This window comes from Spodoptera frugiperda, chromosome 21 (genome assembly GCF_023101765.2).
Source record: "Spodoptera frugiperda isolate SF20-4 chromosome 21, AGI-APGP_CSIRO_Sfru_2.0, whole genome shotgun sequence".
Classification (NCBI taxonomy): Eukaryota; Metazoa; Arthropoda; class Insecta; order Lepidoptera; family Noctuidae; genus Spodoptera; species Spodoptera frugiperda.
The window spans coordinates 6,116,221-6,137,161 of NC_064232.1; the positions used below are offsets into that span (position 1 = coordinate 6,116,221).

Consider the following 20,941-nt stretch of genomic DNA (forward strand, 5'->3'; position numbering starts at 1 on the left):
GGAAATGGAGGCTCAGTTCCAGTCTACTGGCTTGGCTAAACCTAACACAATTGCCAAGCTGGCGGATGAGTTTCACTGTTTCCGGAAACTAGTATTTGGCATGCTGGGTCTCCTGCGGAAACAAATTCAGGAATTCTCCAGAATAGCTGATGTGCTTGACATGAGAAGTCGACGCAAAGCACTCATTTGCACAGGATTTCCTGAAACGGACAAGGAAGACTGTAAGACTATGATTATGGACACTCTTCACACAAAATTAGCTTTGAAGGATATCACAGTGGACGATATTACACAGTGTCATCGACTCGGAGCAGCTAGTGAGGGCCGTAATAGGCCGATCCTGGTGAGGTTCTCGAAATCCGAAGTAAAGTCTGCTGTGTGGAGGGCTAAGCCGGGACTCAAGGGCTCTTCAATTGCCATTAAAGAGTTCCTGACCAAGACTAGACAGTCTGTGTTCAGTAATGCACGGCTGCATTTTGGAATGCGGTCTTGCTGGACACAAGAGGGAGTTATCGTCATCAGGACCTCAGACGGCGGCCGGCACAAAATTACAACCCAGGAGGAGCTCGGTTCATTGCTGATGAAATTTCCCAAAGTGTCCAGTGAAACAAAACTTGCGTCTCGTAAACCCTCCAACAAATAGTAAAGTTAAAATTTTGTGTTACTAATATTCAGTACTAACACTTCTATAATTCGTGCAGTGAGTACTAACCCTATTAACATTACGGATCATCACACATTGGTATGTAATCAATAGTTTTCACACTCCATCAATAACTTTGTTAACCCATTTCTCTTTGTCTCGTTTCACTAACCCTCTTTCAAATAATTGTGTAGATAGTTTCATTTTATTAAATCACCTTCACCTGTCTAATAAAACAAGACACTTAAACAGGTAATTGTAACTAAATAAATAATAAACATCCGAGGGTTAGTCAACATTAATTAATTTATATAAACTCACTGTCAAATATGTCATCATGTCATAATTCATTTGAAGTCAACTCATGACTGTCACTTTGTTACGTTTTGTTGCACGCAATAATTGTGATGCGCTTACTATATTTCTTTTAAATTTTTTTTCTTTTTCCTTATTTTAATATTTTCCTCATTGACCATTAATTTTTGATTTGTTTTCATGATGTTTGTGTGTGTTCGATGTTTTTCTTTTATCTAGTGCTGCTGGCGGGTGGTGCAGAGATGTACCGTTAGTTGGATACTGCACCATTTAAAACTATATTTATAATTTTACAAATTTCTGTTTACATTATTTATATATATTTTTATACACTTGATCTATTATATATATACATATATTATTTTTAATGCATTCAGATGAAGATTCTTTTCTTTCTGCTAACAATTCCACAGACCTTTCGAATACAAGTTTCTCCTCTTGTACTGACACACTCGGCGAGCACCTACGAATTACTTTCGATCACTCAAATAAACATTTGTTGAATGTCTGCCATATTAATGCCCAGAGTGTGCCAAGTCACTATAGTGACCTGTATGAGGCATTCACTGATGTCAACGTACACGCAGTCCTGGTTTCCGAGAGCTGGCTTAAACCTCACCTCCCTTCCACTAGCTACTCCCTTCCAGGCTTCATATTGATTAGAAACGATAGACTGGGAAGGGGGGGAGGCGGCGTGGCTGTTTATCTTCGTAGTAATTTTCCTTACAAAATTCTAGCTGCATCACCTCCGGGTTACTCAGCATCAGCTGAGTATATCTTTCTTGAAGTTTGTATAAACGGAGTTAGGGCTCTCATTGGAGTGGTCTACTGTCCTCCTGCAGTGGACTATTTCTCTGATCTCGAGTTGGTTCTGGAGTCCATTGGATCTGAGTATGAGCATCACGTCATCATGGGTGATTTTAACACAAACCTTTTGCACACTACCCTCCGTTCCCGTAAACTACGAAACATTATTGAGTCTGTCGGTCTCCATGTCTTGCCACTTCAAGCAACTCACAGCAGCACTGGAGGTGAGGATACATGGCTTGACTTGGCCCTAACCTCAAGTCCTACTCACGTCTCCTCTCATGGCCAATGTCCAGCCCCTTGCTTTTCCCGTCATGACCTAATCCATTTGTCCTATCGCCTTAAGCCTCCTAAACCTATCCCTAGGGTGCTGCGCATGCGTTGTTTTGCAAAAATGGATGTCGACGGACTGTGTAGGGATGCCGCCGAGCTCGAGTGGGAGTCACAGGTATCCGGTGCTTCCTCGGTCGATGATAAGGTGTCTGTGTTCAACAATCTGGTAAAAACCTTATATGATATCCATGCTCCAGTCAAATCAATAAAAGTTAAGCGTCCACCGGCTCCATGGATGTCGAAAGGTGTGCGTATGGCCATGAGGCGAAGAAATCGAGCCTTCAGGAAATATAAGCGGGATCGGTCGGAGGATAATTGGGTGCTGTACAAGTCGGCTAGGAATCGATGTAATCAGATGATACGTAATGCTAAACGCCGACACATTCTCGAAAATATCACTTCTAGCTCCGCGGCCGATATCTGGAAATTCCTTGGAACTCTGGGTATCGGTAAACAAGGCCATGTGGAGCTGCCTAACACGATTGGTCTGGACGATATCAATCGTCATTTCACCACCACTTCTAATTTGGATCGTCAGACCATTCGTCAGACGGTAGACTTCATCGCTGGCCTTCCGCGTAGGAATATAGATTCCTTTAGTTTTTCTCCGGTTGCTTCGGGCGATATCAAAAAGATTATCCTTTCAATAAAATCCAGGGCCGTTGGCTTTGACGACATAGGTCGTAGTATGATTATCCCGATCCTTGATTATATCCTTCCATCGATTACCCACATTATCAACTTTTCCTTGTTCTCAGGACAGTTCCCTTCCCTGTGGCGTAATGCGTACGTCCGTCCTCTTCCTAAAATCACAAATCCCTCTCTCCCTTCACACTTCCGTCCTATTTCAATCCTTCCATTCCTCTCTAAAGTGCTGGAAGCCTGTGTCCATAAGCAGTTTTCAAGTTTTATAGCCCGTCACAACCTCTTAAGCCCCTTGCAGTCTGGATTCAGACCTGGGCACAGTACGGCTACAGCACTTCTCAAAGTGACTGGCGACATTAGAGAGGGGATAGGTGAGACCAAAGTTACCATCATGGTATTGATAGACTTCTCCAATGCCTTTAATGCCGTCAGTCACGACATCCTTGAATCCATCCTGTCCTATCTTATGGTGTCGCCTGGGGCACTGGATTGGTTCCAGTCTTATCTTCGTGGGCGCCAGCAGGCTGTTCGCAACGAGGAGACGCTGTCGAATTGGTGTGCGCTTGCCGCTGGTGTCCCACAAGGCGGTATACTTTCACCATTACTGTTTTCTATTTTCATAAACTTCATCACTCATAACCTTCAGTGTGCGTATCATCTCTACGCCGATGACCTTCAGATTTACACTCGAGCTCGGCCGGAAGACCTGTCGATAGCTATTGACAACATTAATAAGGATTTGGAAGCAGTGAGCAGATGGTCTGACCGGTTTGGTGTGGCAGTAAACCCTGCGAAATGCCAGGCCATTATAATTGGTGGCTCACGTATGATGAGCAGGGTGGTAGTCGCACATCTTCCCCCCATAACACTTGGTGGCACGGTTATCCCTATTGGCCCTGATGCGAAGAATCTCGGCCTGCATCTCGATGCAACGCTGAGCTGGCGGACTCAGGTCTCCAGTGTCAGCCAAAGGGTAACTGGTGCCTTGCGTAATTTAAACCGGCTCAGAAACTTCCTTCCACCCACGACCAAGGCAATGCTTGTGCAGTCCCTCATCTTCCCCATAATCGACTATGGTGACGTGTGCTATTACGATCTCAGCTCGGACCTGCTCAACAAGCTTGATCGTCTTATCAACAATTGCATTAGATTTGTCTTTAACCTGCGCAAGTACGATCATGTTTCTGGGCATCGGGCCGAGTTGAAATGGATGCCCATCCGACAGAGAAGAGCTCTCCGTGCCTTAACAACTCTTTTCTCTATCCTTCATTCTCCTAGTCCTCCCTCTTACCTAACTCCATACTTTCAATACCGCTTTTTGGGACACTCCAAAAATCTTCGCTCTTCACACAATCTCTTTCTTCACTGTCCTTCCCACAGTTCCGATACTGTTCACTCCTCATTTCACATCCAATCTATCCTTCTTTGGAACAAGCTGCCCTTGGAAATCAGGAAATCTACCAGTAAGCAGGCATTCAAGGCTAGTGTTCGTCGGTGGATCATGGAGGGAAAGTTGGCAGAATCTTCATAAACCATCTAGTATGTATATATTGTGTATATATATTATATATATATATATTGTATATAGGTTTATATTATATATATTGTAGTATATTATATATATTGTATTATATTATATATATCTCATGATAGTATATAATTTGTCATTTGATTCTTTCTTATCACTTTGTTGCACCGACCACATTCTCACTGCATCACCTAAAGGTTGGCTAGCAAGAATGCCTATGGCATTAAGCCCACCATTGTACGATTAGTTGCAAAAAGTTAAATAAATAAATAAAAAAATAAGAGCGGGTCTTTTCACCATGAGCAGCGTGCGCAGACGCGGCGACGTCCCCGAGACTACAGTAAGCTCTCTGTGACTCGAAACTAGTAGAGCTTTTCTCCATTAATATTTCTTTTTAAAAATAACGTTGCCCCACACTCAGATTTTCTCCTGTGTCGTGGGTGCGTTTACAATCATACAGTTTCACATTCACATGACACCCAGACCCGAAACAAGAGTTTGTGGATCAAACAATTAGTTACACCGTGCAGGAATCGAACCCGCTACACGTTGCACGGCAGCCAGTTGCCCGGCACGCCAACCGTGCAGTCTGCAATTTACGTGAGTAAACCGTGATTTTTACTTAATTCAATATGTCTCACGATAGTTATAATAAAAATGAGTATGACTTACCCATAAAAGTGTCCTCTAGCGAATTCATTGATTTTATCTTTGGCGAGTGCGTGCAAATTCTGGAACTCGTGTAGAGCGGAGAACTTCTTCACGTTCAAACCGTTTGGCGTTATTATGTCGGCTTTACGTTTCAGTAGATGTTCAGCTTCGTAGCCTGAAAAATATATGTTATGTAGCATTTTACAATTAACACCTAAGTGTGGGAGAGCCATTCTTCGGCACGAAAGGGCCGGCTCGACCGGAGTGATACCACGCCTCAAAACTGACGTGAAACAAATCTTGCGTTGTATGAGTGAGCTTACCGGAGGCGCAATTCCCCCTTTCTAATCTTCCCAATCCCCGATCCCCCAACAACCCTTAAATTCCTAACCCCCAAAAAGCCAGCAACGCACTTGTAATGCCTCTGGTATTTCAAGTGTCCATGGGTGACGGCGATTGCTTACCATCAGTTGATACGTTTGCTCCCTTACCGGTGCGTGTTCAAAAACAAAATTTATATAATACTAGCAAACCCGGCGAATTCCGTTTCGCCACCAATGATTTTCCTTGTTTTCCTGCTTTTCTCTTGAATTTTTCCAGAATTTTCTTTGCTATAAACCTCACGGAGCCCGAGACCTTTCCAACGAATGTAAAACCGTGGAAATCGGTTCGTGCGTTCTGGAGTTATAGCGTCAGGAAGGAAAACCCGACTTATTTTTATATTATAGATTATCGGTTATAAAGCTTACAGCCTAAATAGATGTGAATGACTTCGGACTTATATTTCATGTAGGACAACCTACATAACACGCCGAGTGGCTGTTACAATGCCGTATTTGTAAATTATTCAAATTAGCTCAAAGAGAATAATCCACTTTTTGGCTGAACTACAGGGCCTATTTCGCTAATTTTTCTTATATTGCCAGCCAAGATGATAACAAATATGTGGTTTAAATTTTGTTGTTTTGTTATTGCGATAAAAATAAAACTAACGTGTACAAAAAAGTTTCTTTGGGAAAGTTGTTTGTAATCATGAGTACAATCACGTGTTTAAATATCGTTCACTAATTACCAGTCACCTATATGAGTATTAAACTTGGTGATTATGTGTACTCACCAGTAATGTCAGAGACGGTGGTGAATATATGCGTCATGTGTGCGGCGGCGCGCTCCATGCAGTAGCGGTGGTAGATCTGACGCTTGCCCGCCTCCTCGTCCACTGAGAACTAGAGCAAACAAGTGTTTATTTATTTAGACAGATAGCTAAATGTGTCCTATGTGTTATTCCAGACCATAATCTACACCTGTTCCAAATTTCATCCCTATTCCTTCAGCCATTTTGACGTGATTGAGTAACAAACCTACACACAAACTCACAAACATTCGTATTTATAATACATATTGGTAAATATTTTTTTGATTTTTTTTTACGTTGCCCCACACTAGGATTTTCTCCTGTGTCGTGGGTGCAAATGCAAATATACAAGTTTACATACCTATGACACTCAAACCCGGAACAACAATTTATGGATCATACAAAGACTTGTTCCGTGCGGGAATCGAACCCACTATACTTTGCGCGGGAGCCGGTTGCTCAGCACCGCACGGTTGGTGCAAGTCAAATGAATAGCAGTTATTGCTATTGAACAAGGTGGGAATCATTCCCGGCAGCACGGAGTCTGGAATTGTGCCCAGTATATGGGAATAGGCTCACCCCCTATTACATGGGACTTATAACACAAATAAATTGTGAAAAGTGGGTGTACATTGTATAGCGGCATTACGTGCCATAATGTGCACCTCTGCCTACCGCTTCGGGGATAAAAAGCCGTGACGTTGTGTTGTTGTGTTTAAAAAGTTATTAAAACTCGAGTGTTACCTTATCAAGATTATTGTAGAAGTCAGTGTTGCCAGCACACAGATATCGTCCGAGGAGAGTGGCGTGCGTTGTGAACACCGTCGCTACGTCTACGTGTCGAGCTCTGTAAGCAAACAATATCAATTATTTTATTATTAAATAGATTTAATAAAATATACAGCTAGCCCACATAAGAAACTGAATTATTTTGCGTTTATGAGCCCTGGTCATATCTTGAAACCAGTTGTCACAAACTTTCCGGAGCTGCGGACAACGTAACAGGTTACTGGGGCTCAGTCTCAAAGCAGGAGTAGGAACGGGGTGATTTTTAGTCAGTAAGAGTCTGACACTCCCTCTCGCCCTCGCCCTCACCCAAAGGGGGGGAAGTCATTGGATGATTTTCTCTTTCAAAAACAAAACCCACATACACTGTTACAGGAACTGAATTACATATTTTGCAACGCATACGAATTGATTTTATGAGCCCCGGTCATATCTTGAAACCAGTTGAGCATCCTCGAAGAGTTACGCAAGTAGTCATAAACTCTAACAGGTAGAAACGTGTTGGTGTTTAATCAGTAAGCGTCTGACACCCCCTCATGCCTCACCCAAGGCCAGAGAAATAATTGGATGATCCCCCCTCAAAAAATAGATGACTAATTTTTCAATGTAAAAAAGCCTCATAGTCCAGCAGTAGACTGTCATTGGATGATGGTAGACATGTATTTTTTATTTTCTTACGGAAACAAATACTTTCGAAGTATAAATCGATTTAAAATATTGCGTGATCACTAACTTATCCTAGACTACATTTACTTAACCTAGGACTTAGTATAAACTTAATAGTAGTTTACAACGTGTAACAAATAGGGGTTATACATATCAAGTGCACGGTTTCTAGATAACAAACGACATGGGAATATTTTTAACTCATGTTTTCACTGACGTTCCAAGTTATGAATTTTTCAAATCGCGCCGGCTCGCGAATCAAAATTAGGTAGATACAGGTACTAGGTGATCAGATTGTCAGAAGAAATGTTTCGTAATCGATTGTCAGAAAAAAAATTAGCGAGTGATCCCTGTAGTGTTGTGACACGTTTGTATGATTTAAAATCAAGAACCATGCGACACCAAGTATTTGGTGGTAATTTTTTTTAAAACGTATTTTGAGCTGAAGCTTTGTGTAGAGATTCTATTCAACCTGTATTCTTCAGGGCTTCTTGATGTATATGGGTATTTTGTTACACTTTGTATATGTAATGTTAGATGATGGTGATGATGATGAGTTGGTACCTGAGCATTATGAGCCCGACTCCAGCCTGCCACTCGTGGAAATGGGCGACCACACGGGGGGGAGTGTCGCTGTACCCCTCCGCTGCTTTACGGAACTGTGCAAACAAATACATACATAGTAAAATGAATGTTCAAGCTTCCTTGTGCGAACAGCTAGGGAGTGGAACTCCTTGCCGGAGTCTGTGTTTCCTGATGGGTACAACCTGGGTGTCTTCAAAGCCCGAGTGAATAGGTTGCTTATGGGCAGACGTGCTCCACCGTAGGCCGCATCATCACTTACCATCAGGTGAGATAGCGGCCAAACGTCGGCCCATTTAATATAAAAAAAAAAATGTTTTTCATACATACATAACCTTTTACGAATAGGAAATGCCGGCCTCATCTAGCTATTTGAAATATTGACGTGTAAAAGTGTTATTTTATAACCTATTTACAGATATAAATATCATTTATCATTTTATCATGTTTTTTTTCTTCTCCTCTAATAATATCTTCTGATTTATTTCGTTGCGGGAACCAAGACAGTTATTCATGTCCCTGGGACGTTGGACTTCAGTGTTCCGGTGTTTTCATGGTTGTATCTACTGTAGATCCTGGTGCACAGGAGTTGCAGCGGGCTTGTCCCATTTAAAAAAAAATACATAACCTCACGCCTGTCTTCCATGAGAGTAGGCAGAGACAATGAAACGCAAATTAAGTAGTTTCCTTAGTGAAAAATAAATTATTTCGACATTTCAATACAATAACTTTATTGTACATATTCAAAACAATTCATACTTTCATTCATTGATTTGATAACCTAGTTAATTTACGAAACTAGCAAAATTTCAAGAAACACGAATAAGTCTGCTATTTGACGTACAAATCGAATGACGTCATAAAAAATTTGAGTCAAATACAATATCTATTTCTCAAAAAGTAGATAGAATTTTTTTTAAAACGAATGTATTAAATAGTCATAAATGAATGTACGATTTTTTAGAGACATTATATTGTATTCAAATATCAAAGTAATGTATTTCTTACCTAGGAAACTACCCAATTATAATTCCTTTGGTATTTTATCAGGTGATTTATCTCCTATTACACAAAAGAAAACACTCACCTCCCCAATAAACTGCGCCACCATGAACCCTAATATAACCGCATCATTAGCTTCCACATCCAGGTGCGGTATACCGATACCGCAAGTATTCCACAACTCCTGCTTATACCCATCTAGCTGCCACGCGCCGGAGCCAATGTCGAATAGAATGATTTGGGGATTGCCGTCTACAAGCCAGGTACCGGTGTGAAGCTGTGAAAGAAGATGGGAGGTTATAAAAGAGATGTGGAAACAGATACAGTGAAACTTGGTTAAGTGGGACCTGGATAAGTGAGAAACCTCCACAACTGGAACTCATACTGAGGTTCTCTGAAAACCGACGTGAAACAACGCTGGCATTGTGTGAGTGAGATTACCGGAGGTTCGTTCCCCCCTTCCCAATCTTCCCCATCCCTCGATTCCCGAACAACAACCCTTAAATTCCTACCTCCCAAAAGGCCTGTAACGCACTTGTAACGTCTCTATTTTTAAGTGTCCATGGGCGGCGGCGATTGCTTACCATCAGGTAATACGTCTGCTCGATTACCGGCTTGTTTCATAAAAAAAAAAGTGTGAAAGAGTCATATGAGCTGGCTCGACCGGAGTGATACCACGGCGTCACAGAAAACCGACGTGAAACAACGCTTGCGTTGTGTGAGTGAGGTTACCGGAGGCCCAATTACCCCCTTCCCAATATTCCTAATCCCCAATTCCCCAACAACCCTTAAATGTCTAACCCCCAATAGGCTTCTAGTGTTTCGGGTTTCCATATTGGATGGCGGTAATTGCTTACTATCAGGTGATCCATCTGCTTGTTTATCTACTTATACCATAAAAAAGACACAACAGCCTATAAGAGGCCACTGCAGACAAAGGCCTCTTCTTACACGGAAAACTATTAGAGTATTAATCACCAAGCTTGCTCAATGTCTCGGGTTGGCGATTACAAACTTATAATTAGTAATAATAATTAGTAATTACAAGCCCAGGTTTCCTCACAAAATCAAATCATATCAAACAACATATAATATTTTTTTCTAAGAATTCAATCAAGATCCCTTGTACTGCACTTCCGACCACTGGACCAACAAGACAGCCACCAATACTGTCACAACAGTTATAATATTCATATATGGTGCACAAAACCTACCTTATATCCTTGGCTTCTCATAGCATTAACAGCCGTTGTCAGAGGGGAGTTGGGAGGGAAATCTGCCTCCTCTACCTCCGTCCTTGCGCAGTGTTCCTTGTACGGCCCTAGAGGACACAATAAGACAATGTTTTGACTAAACACATAATATCACATAAAGTGTGGGAGAGCCATGAATCGGCCGGCTCGACCGGAGTGATACCACGGCCTCACAGAAAACCGACGTGAAACAACGCTTGCGTTGTGATTCGTTGTATGAGTGAAGTTACCGGGTGCTACAATTACCCCCTTCCCAATCCCTGATTCCCCAACAACCCTTAAATTCCTAACCCCAAAATGCCGGCGACGCACTTGTAACGCCTCTGTGTTTCGGGTGTCCATAGGCGGCTGTAATTGCTTACTATCAGCTGATCCATCTGCTCGTTTACCAGCTTATACCATAGAGAAAAAACAACTAAAAAATATTATGTTACACCCTAAAAACCTTGTTGGTATTTTTTTGTCCATGTTAATTCGCATGTAAACTTCACATGTGCGATGCAGGATATTTATGACGTCATCCGTTGATTTTTGCTCGTCGATAGTCTATGTGCGACTTCTGTCATCTGTCGCTTGTCAGGTGTCGTCACAAACCAACACTAAGGCATTCGAAAATATAATCTTACCTAGTAGACAATAGTTTTCTCCCATTTCCTCAGTAGATACGTACGCCTTCGACCTGATCACAGTGTAGATACCGCCCACTGAAATAAACAAACAAATATTTATTATTAAAACAACGCATTTTAACAGGTTACACCCAATGCGACAACGTTATAATAGTATATAGGGTGACTGGTAATTAGTGAACGATATTTAAACACGTGATTGTACTCATGATTACAAATAACTTTTCCAAAGAAACTTTTTTGTATACTCATTAGTTTTATTTTTATCACGATAACAAAATTTCAGTAACGTCTTCCGATAACGTGGGCGCGGGCGCCTCTCTGCTAACAGCTAATCATGCTAAAGCAAGCACGCACGAATTTATTGTTGTTTTGTTATTGTGATAAAAATAAAACTAATGAGTATACAACAAAAGTTTCTTTGGGAAAGTTGTTTGTAATCATAAGTACAATCATGTGTTTAAATATCGTTCACTAATTACCAGTCACCCTATATACATAAATAAACCATAAATAATAAAATATCTTAAGCAAGTATGCAAGCATAACAAACCAAAGCATATCCTTTTCAAACATCTTAGTAATTGTAAGAAAACCTGAATTTCTAGTATTTGCAAGGACTTAAACACTATGTAAACATGAACAATAGGATATCCAGTTACTGCCTAAGACCTAGATAAAGGTTTAAACTCGTCTAGATTTGGGTCTGAAGTCCAGTTACTTAATAGACCTTATACTAAAGAGATAGACAGAAATGTAGATATAAAATGTAACAGCTACTTTTTGCAAGCTAAGAGTCTCATGTGGGAATGAGGGCTCCCATTTTTCTGCACAATAGGTGGCGCGAAATTATTGAAAATATTGGAAAATAGTGATTTTTTCGGTAAAAATAATTCACAAATGATTTTTTTCTCACCAAAACATTATCAAACATATGAAAAAAGTAATGAATTAGTTAGCCAAGGTTATTAGCTACCGTTTGTCGTTTTTTTTTTGTTTCTACGACGCATACAACCTTTGATATAAAAAAAAGTAAAAAAAATATTGGATTCGACCCCTTCGACCCCCGACTTTTGTCGATAAAATTAGATGTAGTACTCAGCCTTAACGGGTTAGAAGTCTCACCCCTATCACATTGTATATTTAAAGTAATCGAAATGAGAGCGCGTTCAGCACTCTGATTGGCCGGCTCGAATAAACCAACCAATCAAATCGCTTTAATTGATCGATGGTAACCGGTCGACTTACCAATTGATCGACTGCCGGTCGATGGCAGCGGTCGGTAAATTTATTATATTCCGGCTAGAATCTATCGATCGACATCGACCAATTGATTCCACATTCGATTGATGGTATCTATCAGCTATCGATCGATTGGTGTGGTAGAAAATATCGATCGATGTCGACTAATCCATTCTACCATCGATCTATGCTATCGATCGCCGATCGCTCGATTGGTATGGTAACACCCTTACAAGTCCATCTAAAAAATGGTCAAAAAATTTACTATACCTTTATTAGCGACTTCCCAGGCCGTTTCAAAAGTCCACCGGTTCTCATTGCTAGCTGCCTGCCCCTTGTCCATGTAGGAGAGCAGGTCATGTGTAGATTCTGCGCGGTAGAACCGCTTCGAGGTCCTGTCTCGAGACATTGTGATCTGTGGGCAAAGGGTTGAGTTTAGATTGGCATGTTTAAAGATTTGGGATGTTTTGGGTTAGATTAATTTGTAGGTATTGTAGAATTAAAGGTAAGTTTAGAGTCAGTCTATGTTCTTTAACGTCTACATAGAATTTCTAATCATCAGCATCATCTTCAGTCCGCTACAGTCCATTACTAGACTATGAGCCTCCTCTACATAAGAGGGTTTACCATAATCCATACGCTGGGCAAGTGGGTTTTAAAGATCTCGGAGCTGCGGACTGCCTAGCGGGTTACTGAGGCTCCGGCTCGAAAAGCAGGAGTAGGAACGGGGTGGTTTTTAGTCAGTAAGAGTCTGAAACTCCCTCTCAATTTACCTAAGGCGGGAGAAGGCATTAGATGACATTCCTCTTCAAAAAAAAGAGGAATTTGTGTCATAAACTTAAGATCCACCCAGAAATTTTTGGCTTAAGATCAACCCAAATTCTTACCACACCCACGGAAAGAGCAAAGGCGGTGAATGGTGATACATGTATTCTATTCAGACGTCACCACACGGCCCATAAAAAACAACGTAGTATTGTTATGTATGTCAACTAAAAAAGTAATAAAACCGCTTACTATGAGAACATACGTCACTCTGTGTGTATGAACATAATAATGAGCTACTACTTAGTGTAGTAGAATACAATGTTTCGCAGCTAATTAGGTGTTTTGCTACATAAGAAGTAAACATGAATAAGTAATATTTTATTTGTTACTTATTTTCACAATAAATTTCTGATGTGTTAAAATAGATAAAAAGATACTATTTTCTAGTGGAGGAAGCGGGGCGCGTAAGGAAACGAAACTCCTCACGCCCCAGCCGACACGAGAGACACTCCAGGTGTCAGGGATCGTGTAACGATCTCCAGCCACCGTAAGTGCGGGTCTACGGACGCTGAGCAAGGGTAGCTCGCCGCCCGACCAGAGCCAGACCCGTGCGTGTGCGCGCGGGAAGAAGCCATCAGACCACCACAAATGGGGCCCAGTAGGATTGATGCCGACCCGGAGCTGCGGACTGACTCCGGCTCCAGATTTTAAAATATTAGACACGTATTTTTATTTTCTTACGGTACAAATACTTTCGAAGATATATGATTTGCAATATCGCGTCACGGGACTTCTAAGTATGTTTTGTATCTAGAAATGACGTATTTGCTCCCACTGCTAAACTTTGATTCGTTAGATCTAAGTATTGTTATCTTATATGACAAAATAAAAAAATACGTGTCTAATATTTTTTCATTACTTAACTGACGGACTAAATAGATTTTTAATTTTCATACCGCGTCATCATCCCTATTTTAAGAACATAAAATTTCATGTTTGTACCAACACAAATAAACTATTTGAATTCGAATTTCAAGCTTCGAATAATGTGCGAACTGCTAAGGAGCGGAATTCTTTGCCGGAGTCTGTGTTTCCTGATGGGTACAACCTGGGTGTCTTCAAAGCCCGAGTGAATAGGTTGCTTATGGGCAGACGTGCTCCATCGTTGGCCGCAACATCACTTACCATCAGGTGAGATAGCGGCCAAACGTCGACCAATCAAATGTAAAAACAAAAATTTGAATGATAAAAGCGCAATAAACATTTGCCCAACCCGAGTATCGATCACGAGACCTCGTGCCTTGTTTATTTATCTCCGGAAGACATAATTCGCTGACAGTCGCTGTTGGCAGCCAAAGCTTTGACGTAACATTCGTAATACTCATCGCATCACAGTATGATCAGAAATACAAGTCTCGCATAGTAATTTTATTGTTAGGTACCGGGGTGGGTTTGGGTAAGCTACCTATCCTACTAGTTTTTTATCTTACATAAAGTTAATTTAAGTGTGGGAGTAGCCATGCTTCGGCACGAATGGGTTATAATAGTGCTCGACGTGAAACAACGCTTGCATTAGAACTGTGAGACGGGATACCGGAGGTCTAATGTCTACCCCCTTCCCAATCCCTGATTACCTAACAATCCTAAATGAATACCAACCCCTAAAAGACGGGCAACACACTTGTAACGCCTCTGGTGCACAGTCTGGTGTTTCAAGTATCCATGGGCGGCAATTGCTTACCATCAGGTGATCCGTCTGCTCGTTTACCGGCTTTTATCATAAAAAATAAAGAAGTATTACAAGTGCGTTGTCAGCCTTTGGAATTTCAGGGTTGTTAGGAAGTCGGGGATTGGGAAGATCGGGCCTCCGATAACCTCACTTACACAACGCAACACAACGTTTCAAGTCGGTGTTTCAGTAAGGCCGTGGCATTACTCCAGTCGAGCCGGCCCATTCGTACCGAAGCATGGTTCTCCCAGACTTAGTATAGAAGTCCCTTAGTATTAGGACACACCCACAATATTTGGAACTTCTGCTCAAATCTGTGTACTATTGACATCGGTCACTACCAAGTCCATTATCAAGCAAGTTGGCGTGAAGCCAAACACGTGCAAATGTGCAAGAGACACGTATTATTTTGTGTATCTTAATCTTAATATTATAAGAAGAAACATTTGATTGTTTGTAAAGCAACGTCACGCCTTTTATCCCCAAAGGGGTAGGCAGAGGTGCTCATTACAACACGTAATGCCGCTATGCCACCCACTTTTCACCATTTGTGTTATAAGTCCCATGTAATAGGGGGTGAGCCTATTGCCAAATACTGGACACAATTCCAGACTCCGTGCTACTACTGAGAAATTTTCGAAAAACCGAAAACACCCCAGTAATTCTTTGCCCGACCCGGGAATCGAACCCGAGACCCCTTGTTCGGCAGTCGCACTTGCGACCACTCGACCAACGAGACAGTCATTTGATTGATTGTTTGTTTGCATTGAATAGGCTCCGAAACAGCTGGACTGATTTAAATAATAGAATAGATGACTAATTTTTATTTTAACGTCCGTCTTGTAGATTATTTTAAAATGTTAGACACGTATTTTTAATTTTCTTACGGAAACAAATACTTTCGAAGATATATCGATTTGAAATATCGTGTGACGTTACTTCTATGTACGTTTTATACGTAGAAATGACGTTATGGCCAGCGCGTGGACTTCTTGAGCCGTAGTTGACATCGACGGGCGGCGGCGGCCAAAAGCAGCCCGCCACTCCCTCCAGGCGCAAGTGAAATAATCGACTAGCATTCTTGCAGGTCGCAGTGGGCGTACCGTAAGCACGCTGGCAGCTAGCAATAAGGTCTCTTCTCACACGGAGAAGGTTTGAGCATTAAACACCACGCGTCACGCTTGCTCAATGCGGGTTGGCGATTTCAAGAGCAAACACGGACAAGGAAGTTCGAGCTGTGGACTAGACCGCTCTTAAACTTCCACGACACTAAAGAAGAACCATAGGCTACCTCCTGTCTTAAGATTCATAATATATTTAGATGTTTTTATTTAATGTTTTAGCTTGGCGACTATAGGTACTATACCGCCTAATCGTGACTTGATGTGTGAGAACAAATATTATTTTTACGCAAACACCACCACCGCAAAAGACTGTATGTATTGAAAATCTGTGTTTATGTACTTATAATTATTGTTCTGACATTTTCATTTTGTTGGTTTCTGTTAGGAGTGTTAGGACGTAATGACAAAATGTCTTGACAATTACGTAAAGAGTCACATTCTCCAATTCTAAAGGATGAGTAGAGGTGAACTGACCAAAGGCCTTCTCACATGATCATTAATCACCACGTTCAAGGCTGGTTGGCGATTTCAAACTTATAATTAGAAATTATCTTCCAAATGAACTGCTTACTTTTTATTATTTTGAGAAGACTACTAAATTAATTATTATGTTATCGGCTTACTCACGTAACTGTTTGACGAGGAGCTTGACTAGTTTCAAGCCATGCTAGAGTAGCAACGCGACAATCGCCTCGTCGTGTGTCGCGGAATGCTGCTCATGAATATGAGCCTCTAGCATGGCTTGAAACTAGTCGAGTTCCTCGTCAAACAGTTACGTGCGTAAGCCGATAACATAATAATTAATTTAGTATGTGTCACAAAAGTTATTAAAATCGACTGCCTCAATGGTCTCAAATGCGACTGCCGGACAAAGTATTACTGGTCTTTTTTTAGGTTTTCGAATTTTTTTTATTCGGTAGTACGGAGTCTAAAATTGTGCCCAGTATGTGGCAATAGGCTCAACCCCTATTACAAGGGACTAATAACATAGATGGTTAAAAGTGAGTGTACATTGCTCTGCCTACCTCTTCGGGGATAAAAAGGCGTGACGTTGTCGTCACGCCGTGTCGTGTGTATTAAAATCTAACCAGTTGTTATTGAGTTAAAAATGGTGTCACTAAACCAACTTTGAGTTTACGAGTATATACCTATATTATATATGTTTTATAACAATTATAGTTATCAGAACATATTCATTGAGTCTCAGTTTACACTATATCTGTATAATATGTCATAATAATATGTTATCGCGCTGTTTATCGCATTTCCTATCTACTCGCGAGAATTTTACTTATTTTTTTATTGATTTCGTAATGAATTCTTTTAGGTTTAACGATTACTCGTATTGGTTTAATTTTTATGGTATAAGCCGGTAAACGAGCAGATCCACCTGATGGTAAGCAATCGCCACCGCCCATGGACACCCGAAACATCAGAGGCGTTACAAATCGTTGTCGGGGCTTAAATAAGGGTTATTCGGGAATCGGAGATTGGGAAGGTCGTAATTTAACGAAACACAATGCTCGTTGTTTCACGTCGGTTTTCTAGATGAGGCCGTGGTATTTCCGGTCGAGCCGGCCCATTCGTGCCGAAGCATGACTCTCCCACAATTGCTAACAGAACATGGAAATCAAGGACTCAGGGATCTCAAGATTGAGTTTTTTTTATGGTATAGGTCGGCAAATGAGCAAAATCACCTGATGGTAAGCAATCGGCTGCAGACCCGCAACACCAGTGAATTTGCAAGAGCGTTATTGACCATTTTGGAGGTTAGGGATTTGAGGTTTGGGGGATTTGGGCAATACCCCAGTAAGGATGAGCAGCTTACCGCCCGACCAGGAGTAGTTGTTTCAGACCACCGTCTGATTCAGAGCTGCGGCCTGCCTAGCGGGTTACCACGCCGGTTCGAAAAGCAGGAGTATGAACGGGGTGGCCGAAGTCAATAAGAGCCCGACTCCCCTCTCGCCTAACAAGGCGATGAGAAGTCATTGGATGATTTTGATCCTTCAAAAAAAAGGATGGGCTTTAACGGTATAGAAACGTCAAATAGAGCGCTTCCTACGCTCCTTACATAATTCTTGTAAGCTTCAATCGGAATCAGTCGTGGTGACCCGGAGGTCTAAGACGCCTTCTCTTGCAGGGTGGGGCTTACCAAAGCAAGTACCAATGTTGACTTTTTCCAAGTTATACGTACTTTTAAAGATTATTTAGAGAACTGACAAACGGTAAACAAAAACAACGTGAAGAAACCTGAATCATAATTTCTAATTATAGGTTTGAAATGGGCCAACAGCATTGGGCAAACGCGGTGATTAATGCTCAAACCTTCTCCGTGTGAGAAGAGGCCTTTGGTCAACAGTGGTCACTTATAGGCTTAGTGTTAGAATCGAAACGGAATATTTACCATGTTTTTCTATTTGTATGAGTATCGAATTTCGGCACTGTTGCAAGCGCCATGAAGATGAACAATCGGAAACTCATAGAAATAGAAAAACATTAAATATCCCATTTCAAGTTCTGATTCTATGTTAGATTCTACTAAAAATATTAATTTATTCAAAAAGTATTGTGATATACATAATATAAACACTAGAAGTAAAAACAAATATATTGTTCCCACTACTAGACTTAAGAAAATAAGTGGTTCGTTCAGATGTCAATGCATACGCTTTTACAATAAAATTCCCAGCGATATTCAAAGTTTGAGCCTGAATAAATTTAAAAATGTTATTAAAGAAAAACTGTATAGTAAAGCTTTTTATAAAATTAAAGACTACTTAGATGATAGTCAGGCTTGGGAGTGAGCCGCTATAATGTCCACACAGGTCATGTTGACATGTTTGTAACACAAGTTACATTTTTATACAATTTGACATGATATACATTAATATCATTCGATATTTTTTGTTTTCACATATTATTTTGGTAAAATTGTTAGTTTGAGGACCGGTAAACGAGAGTTTCACCTGATGGTAAGCAATCCGCCACTTTTAGTTAATTATATTCTGACAGTGTGAGCATTTGTGTGGCCTACCCAAATGTTCTTTTGGTTGGTATTGTTCGTCGGATCATTCAGCAAAAGCCGTCAGCTGAGCTCATTGTAAACTGACACATGCGTGCTGCCATCTGAACAGGTCCGCTCAAACTGCTGTGGTTCTTTCCTCAAAAGACCACTACAGAATCAACTTGCACGGTTCTCCGACATCTTTAATTGATTTTGTCTGGACTTTAAAAGAGATTAACTATGACCTCTGAGTTTGTTTCGGCATTTCTTCTCAGAGTAGTTGGATAGGAAATGCCGGCCTCATCTAGATATTTGAAATATTGACGTGTAAAAAGTGTTATTTTATAATCTATTTACAGAAATAAATATCATTTATCATTTATTGTATAGTGACCATGTCAGTTTAAATACTTATAGGATGTTGATGATATGTGACATTCATACATATAATCATACAAGAAGCAGAACTATTAGCTTGATTACCCATGTGTTTACACTATGTACTATAAAATGTTTATATAATAGGTATCTATCTATCTACATATGTAGGTAACATGTAGTACGTAGTAATCTTATCTACGGGCTAACTCAAGTTCAAGATTACGCGACCAATTTAGTTGATAACTATATAGATACTTGTTTGGTATTTGATCTGAATAGCATAACATTTGAATTAGTTCGCGAGACGTGATTTTAATGTCATCATTATGGTCAGATTGTGGTAGTCCTCTCCATGGAAGATTGTCCTAAATGACATTGTTTTTAATGGTATAAGTCGGTAAACATGCAGACGGATCACCTGATGGTAAGCAATCGCCGCCGAACATGGACACTTGAAACACTAGAGGCGTTACAATTACGTTGCCAGTCTTTTGGGGGTTAGGAATATAAGAGTTGTAGAGAATCAGGGATTGGAAAGATTAGGAAGGGGTATAACCTTGGCCTCCGGTAACCTCACTCACATAATGAAACACAACGCGTTGTTTCACGTCGGTTTTCTGTGAGGCCGTGGTATCACCCCGGTCAAGCCGGCCCATTCGTGCCGAAGCATGGCATGCCTGAGGTTATGCATCAAATCGCCACACATATTTTTAGTTATAGGAAACTAGTCAAAAAATATTCTAATAGTGATCACGACCCATAACAACAGTCTAATCACGATCCACTATCTCCAATAAACACCAAAATCATCTGCTCCTATCAAAAGAGGTTATTCTAAAAATAATTTCGTGAATATTAAAAAGATAACATCATTTGCAGATCACGCCCGACCAGTGAAGGTTTGATAACAATCTTACACGCGTTCGTGTGGAGATAAAACATGGATACTTGTGTGTAAACATGTGGGAACTATGCTGATTAAGCGTTTTGACCTGATGGTCGGAAGTCCTTGTGTGATAGTGGACACGGGCTGAGCAGACGGTCTGATTTGGAGCTGCGGACGACCTAGCAAGCTAGCGAGTTACCGAGGTTTCGGTTCGAAGCAGGAGTAGTAAAAGGGTGGTTTTTAATCAGTAATGACTGACTGCTGACACTCCCGTAACCCAAGGCGGAAGAAGCCACTGGATGAGTTGAGCCCATTAAAAATAGCAGAGCAGATGGATTATCTGATGGTAAGTGATCACGTTCATAGCATAGACACCCGCAACACTGACGGAGTAACGTGTGCATTGTCGGCCTTTTGAGGGAGGCTCTACATACCAAACAGCGAAACGCCAGTTTTCTGTGAGGTCGTGATATCATTTCGGTCGAGAGTAGTATGCCAAGATAGGCGGCTTTTGGCGGTTTCCCATGGAAAAACGAGGGCAAACCTTATTGCTTTTTATAGAACTTTAGGAAATCTGCTAGGAACATCCTATTTTAGGAATCCTCCTTAGGAAATCCTCATGCATCTGACGCACATGACCAACACACATAACAATTATTACGAGAACCTCCTCCTTTTTGGGAAGTCGGTTAAAAATAGCTAAAAACGTACGTACGACACTTAATAAGTGAAAGTACTAGGCTAACATACTCAAAGTGGAGTGATATTAATTGACTACTACAATATGCTCATTATTCTGCAGATAAAGAACCATTACGCAACACTTATCGCC

General features: G+C 40.9%; 1 protein-coding gene across 1 annotated transcript in view; it reads right to left on the reverse strand.

The window, feature by feature from the left end:
• The window catches only part of LOC118280302 (glycogen [starch] synthase), a 35,753-nt gene that overhangs the window by 12,504 nt on the left and 2,308 nt on the right, over window positions 1-20,941 (reverse strand). Inside the window, exons 2-9 of the mRNA XM_050701893.1 lie at window positions 12,488-12,632; window positions 10,973-11,050; window positions 10,308-10,414; window positions 9,179-9,370; window positions 8,074-8,168; window positions 6,802-6,904; window positions 6,040-6,148; window positions 4,944-5,097 (exon numbers count right to left, since the gene is read on the reverse strand). Coding sequence (XP_050557850.1) covers window positions 4,944-5,097; window positions 6,040-6,148; window positions 6,802-6,904; window positions 8,074-8,168; window positions 9,179-9,370; window positions 10,308-10,414; window positions 10,973-11,050; window positions 12,488-12,626 — 977 coding nt within the window. The 5' untranslated portion in view covers window positions 12,627-12,632. The remainder of the gene's footprint in view (window positions 1-4,943; window positions 5,098-6,039; window positions 6,149-6,801; window positions 6,905-8,073; window positions 8,169-9,178; window positions 9,371-10,307; window positions 10,415-10,972; window positions 11,051-12,487; window positions 12,633-20,941) is intronic.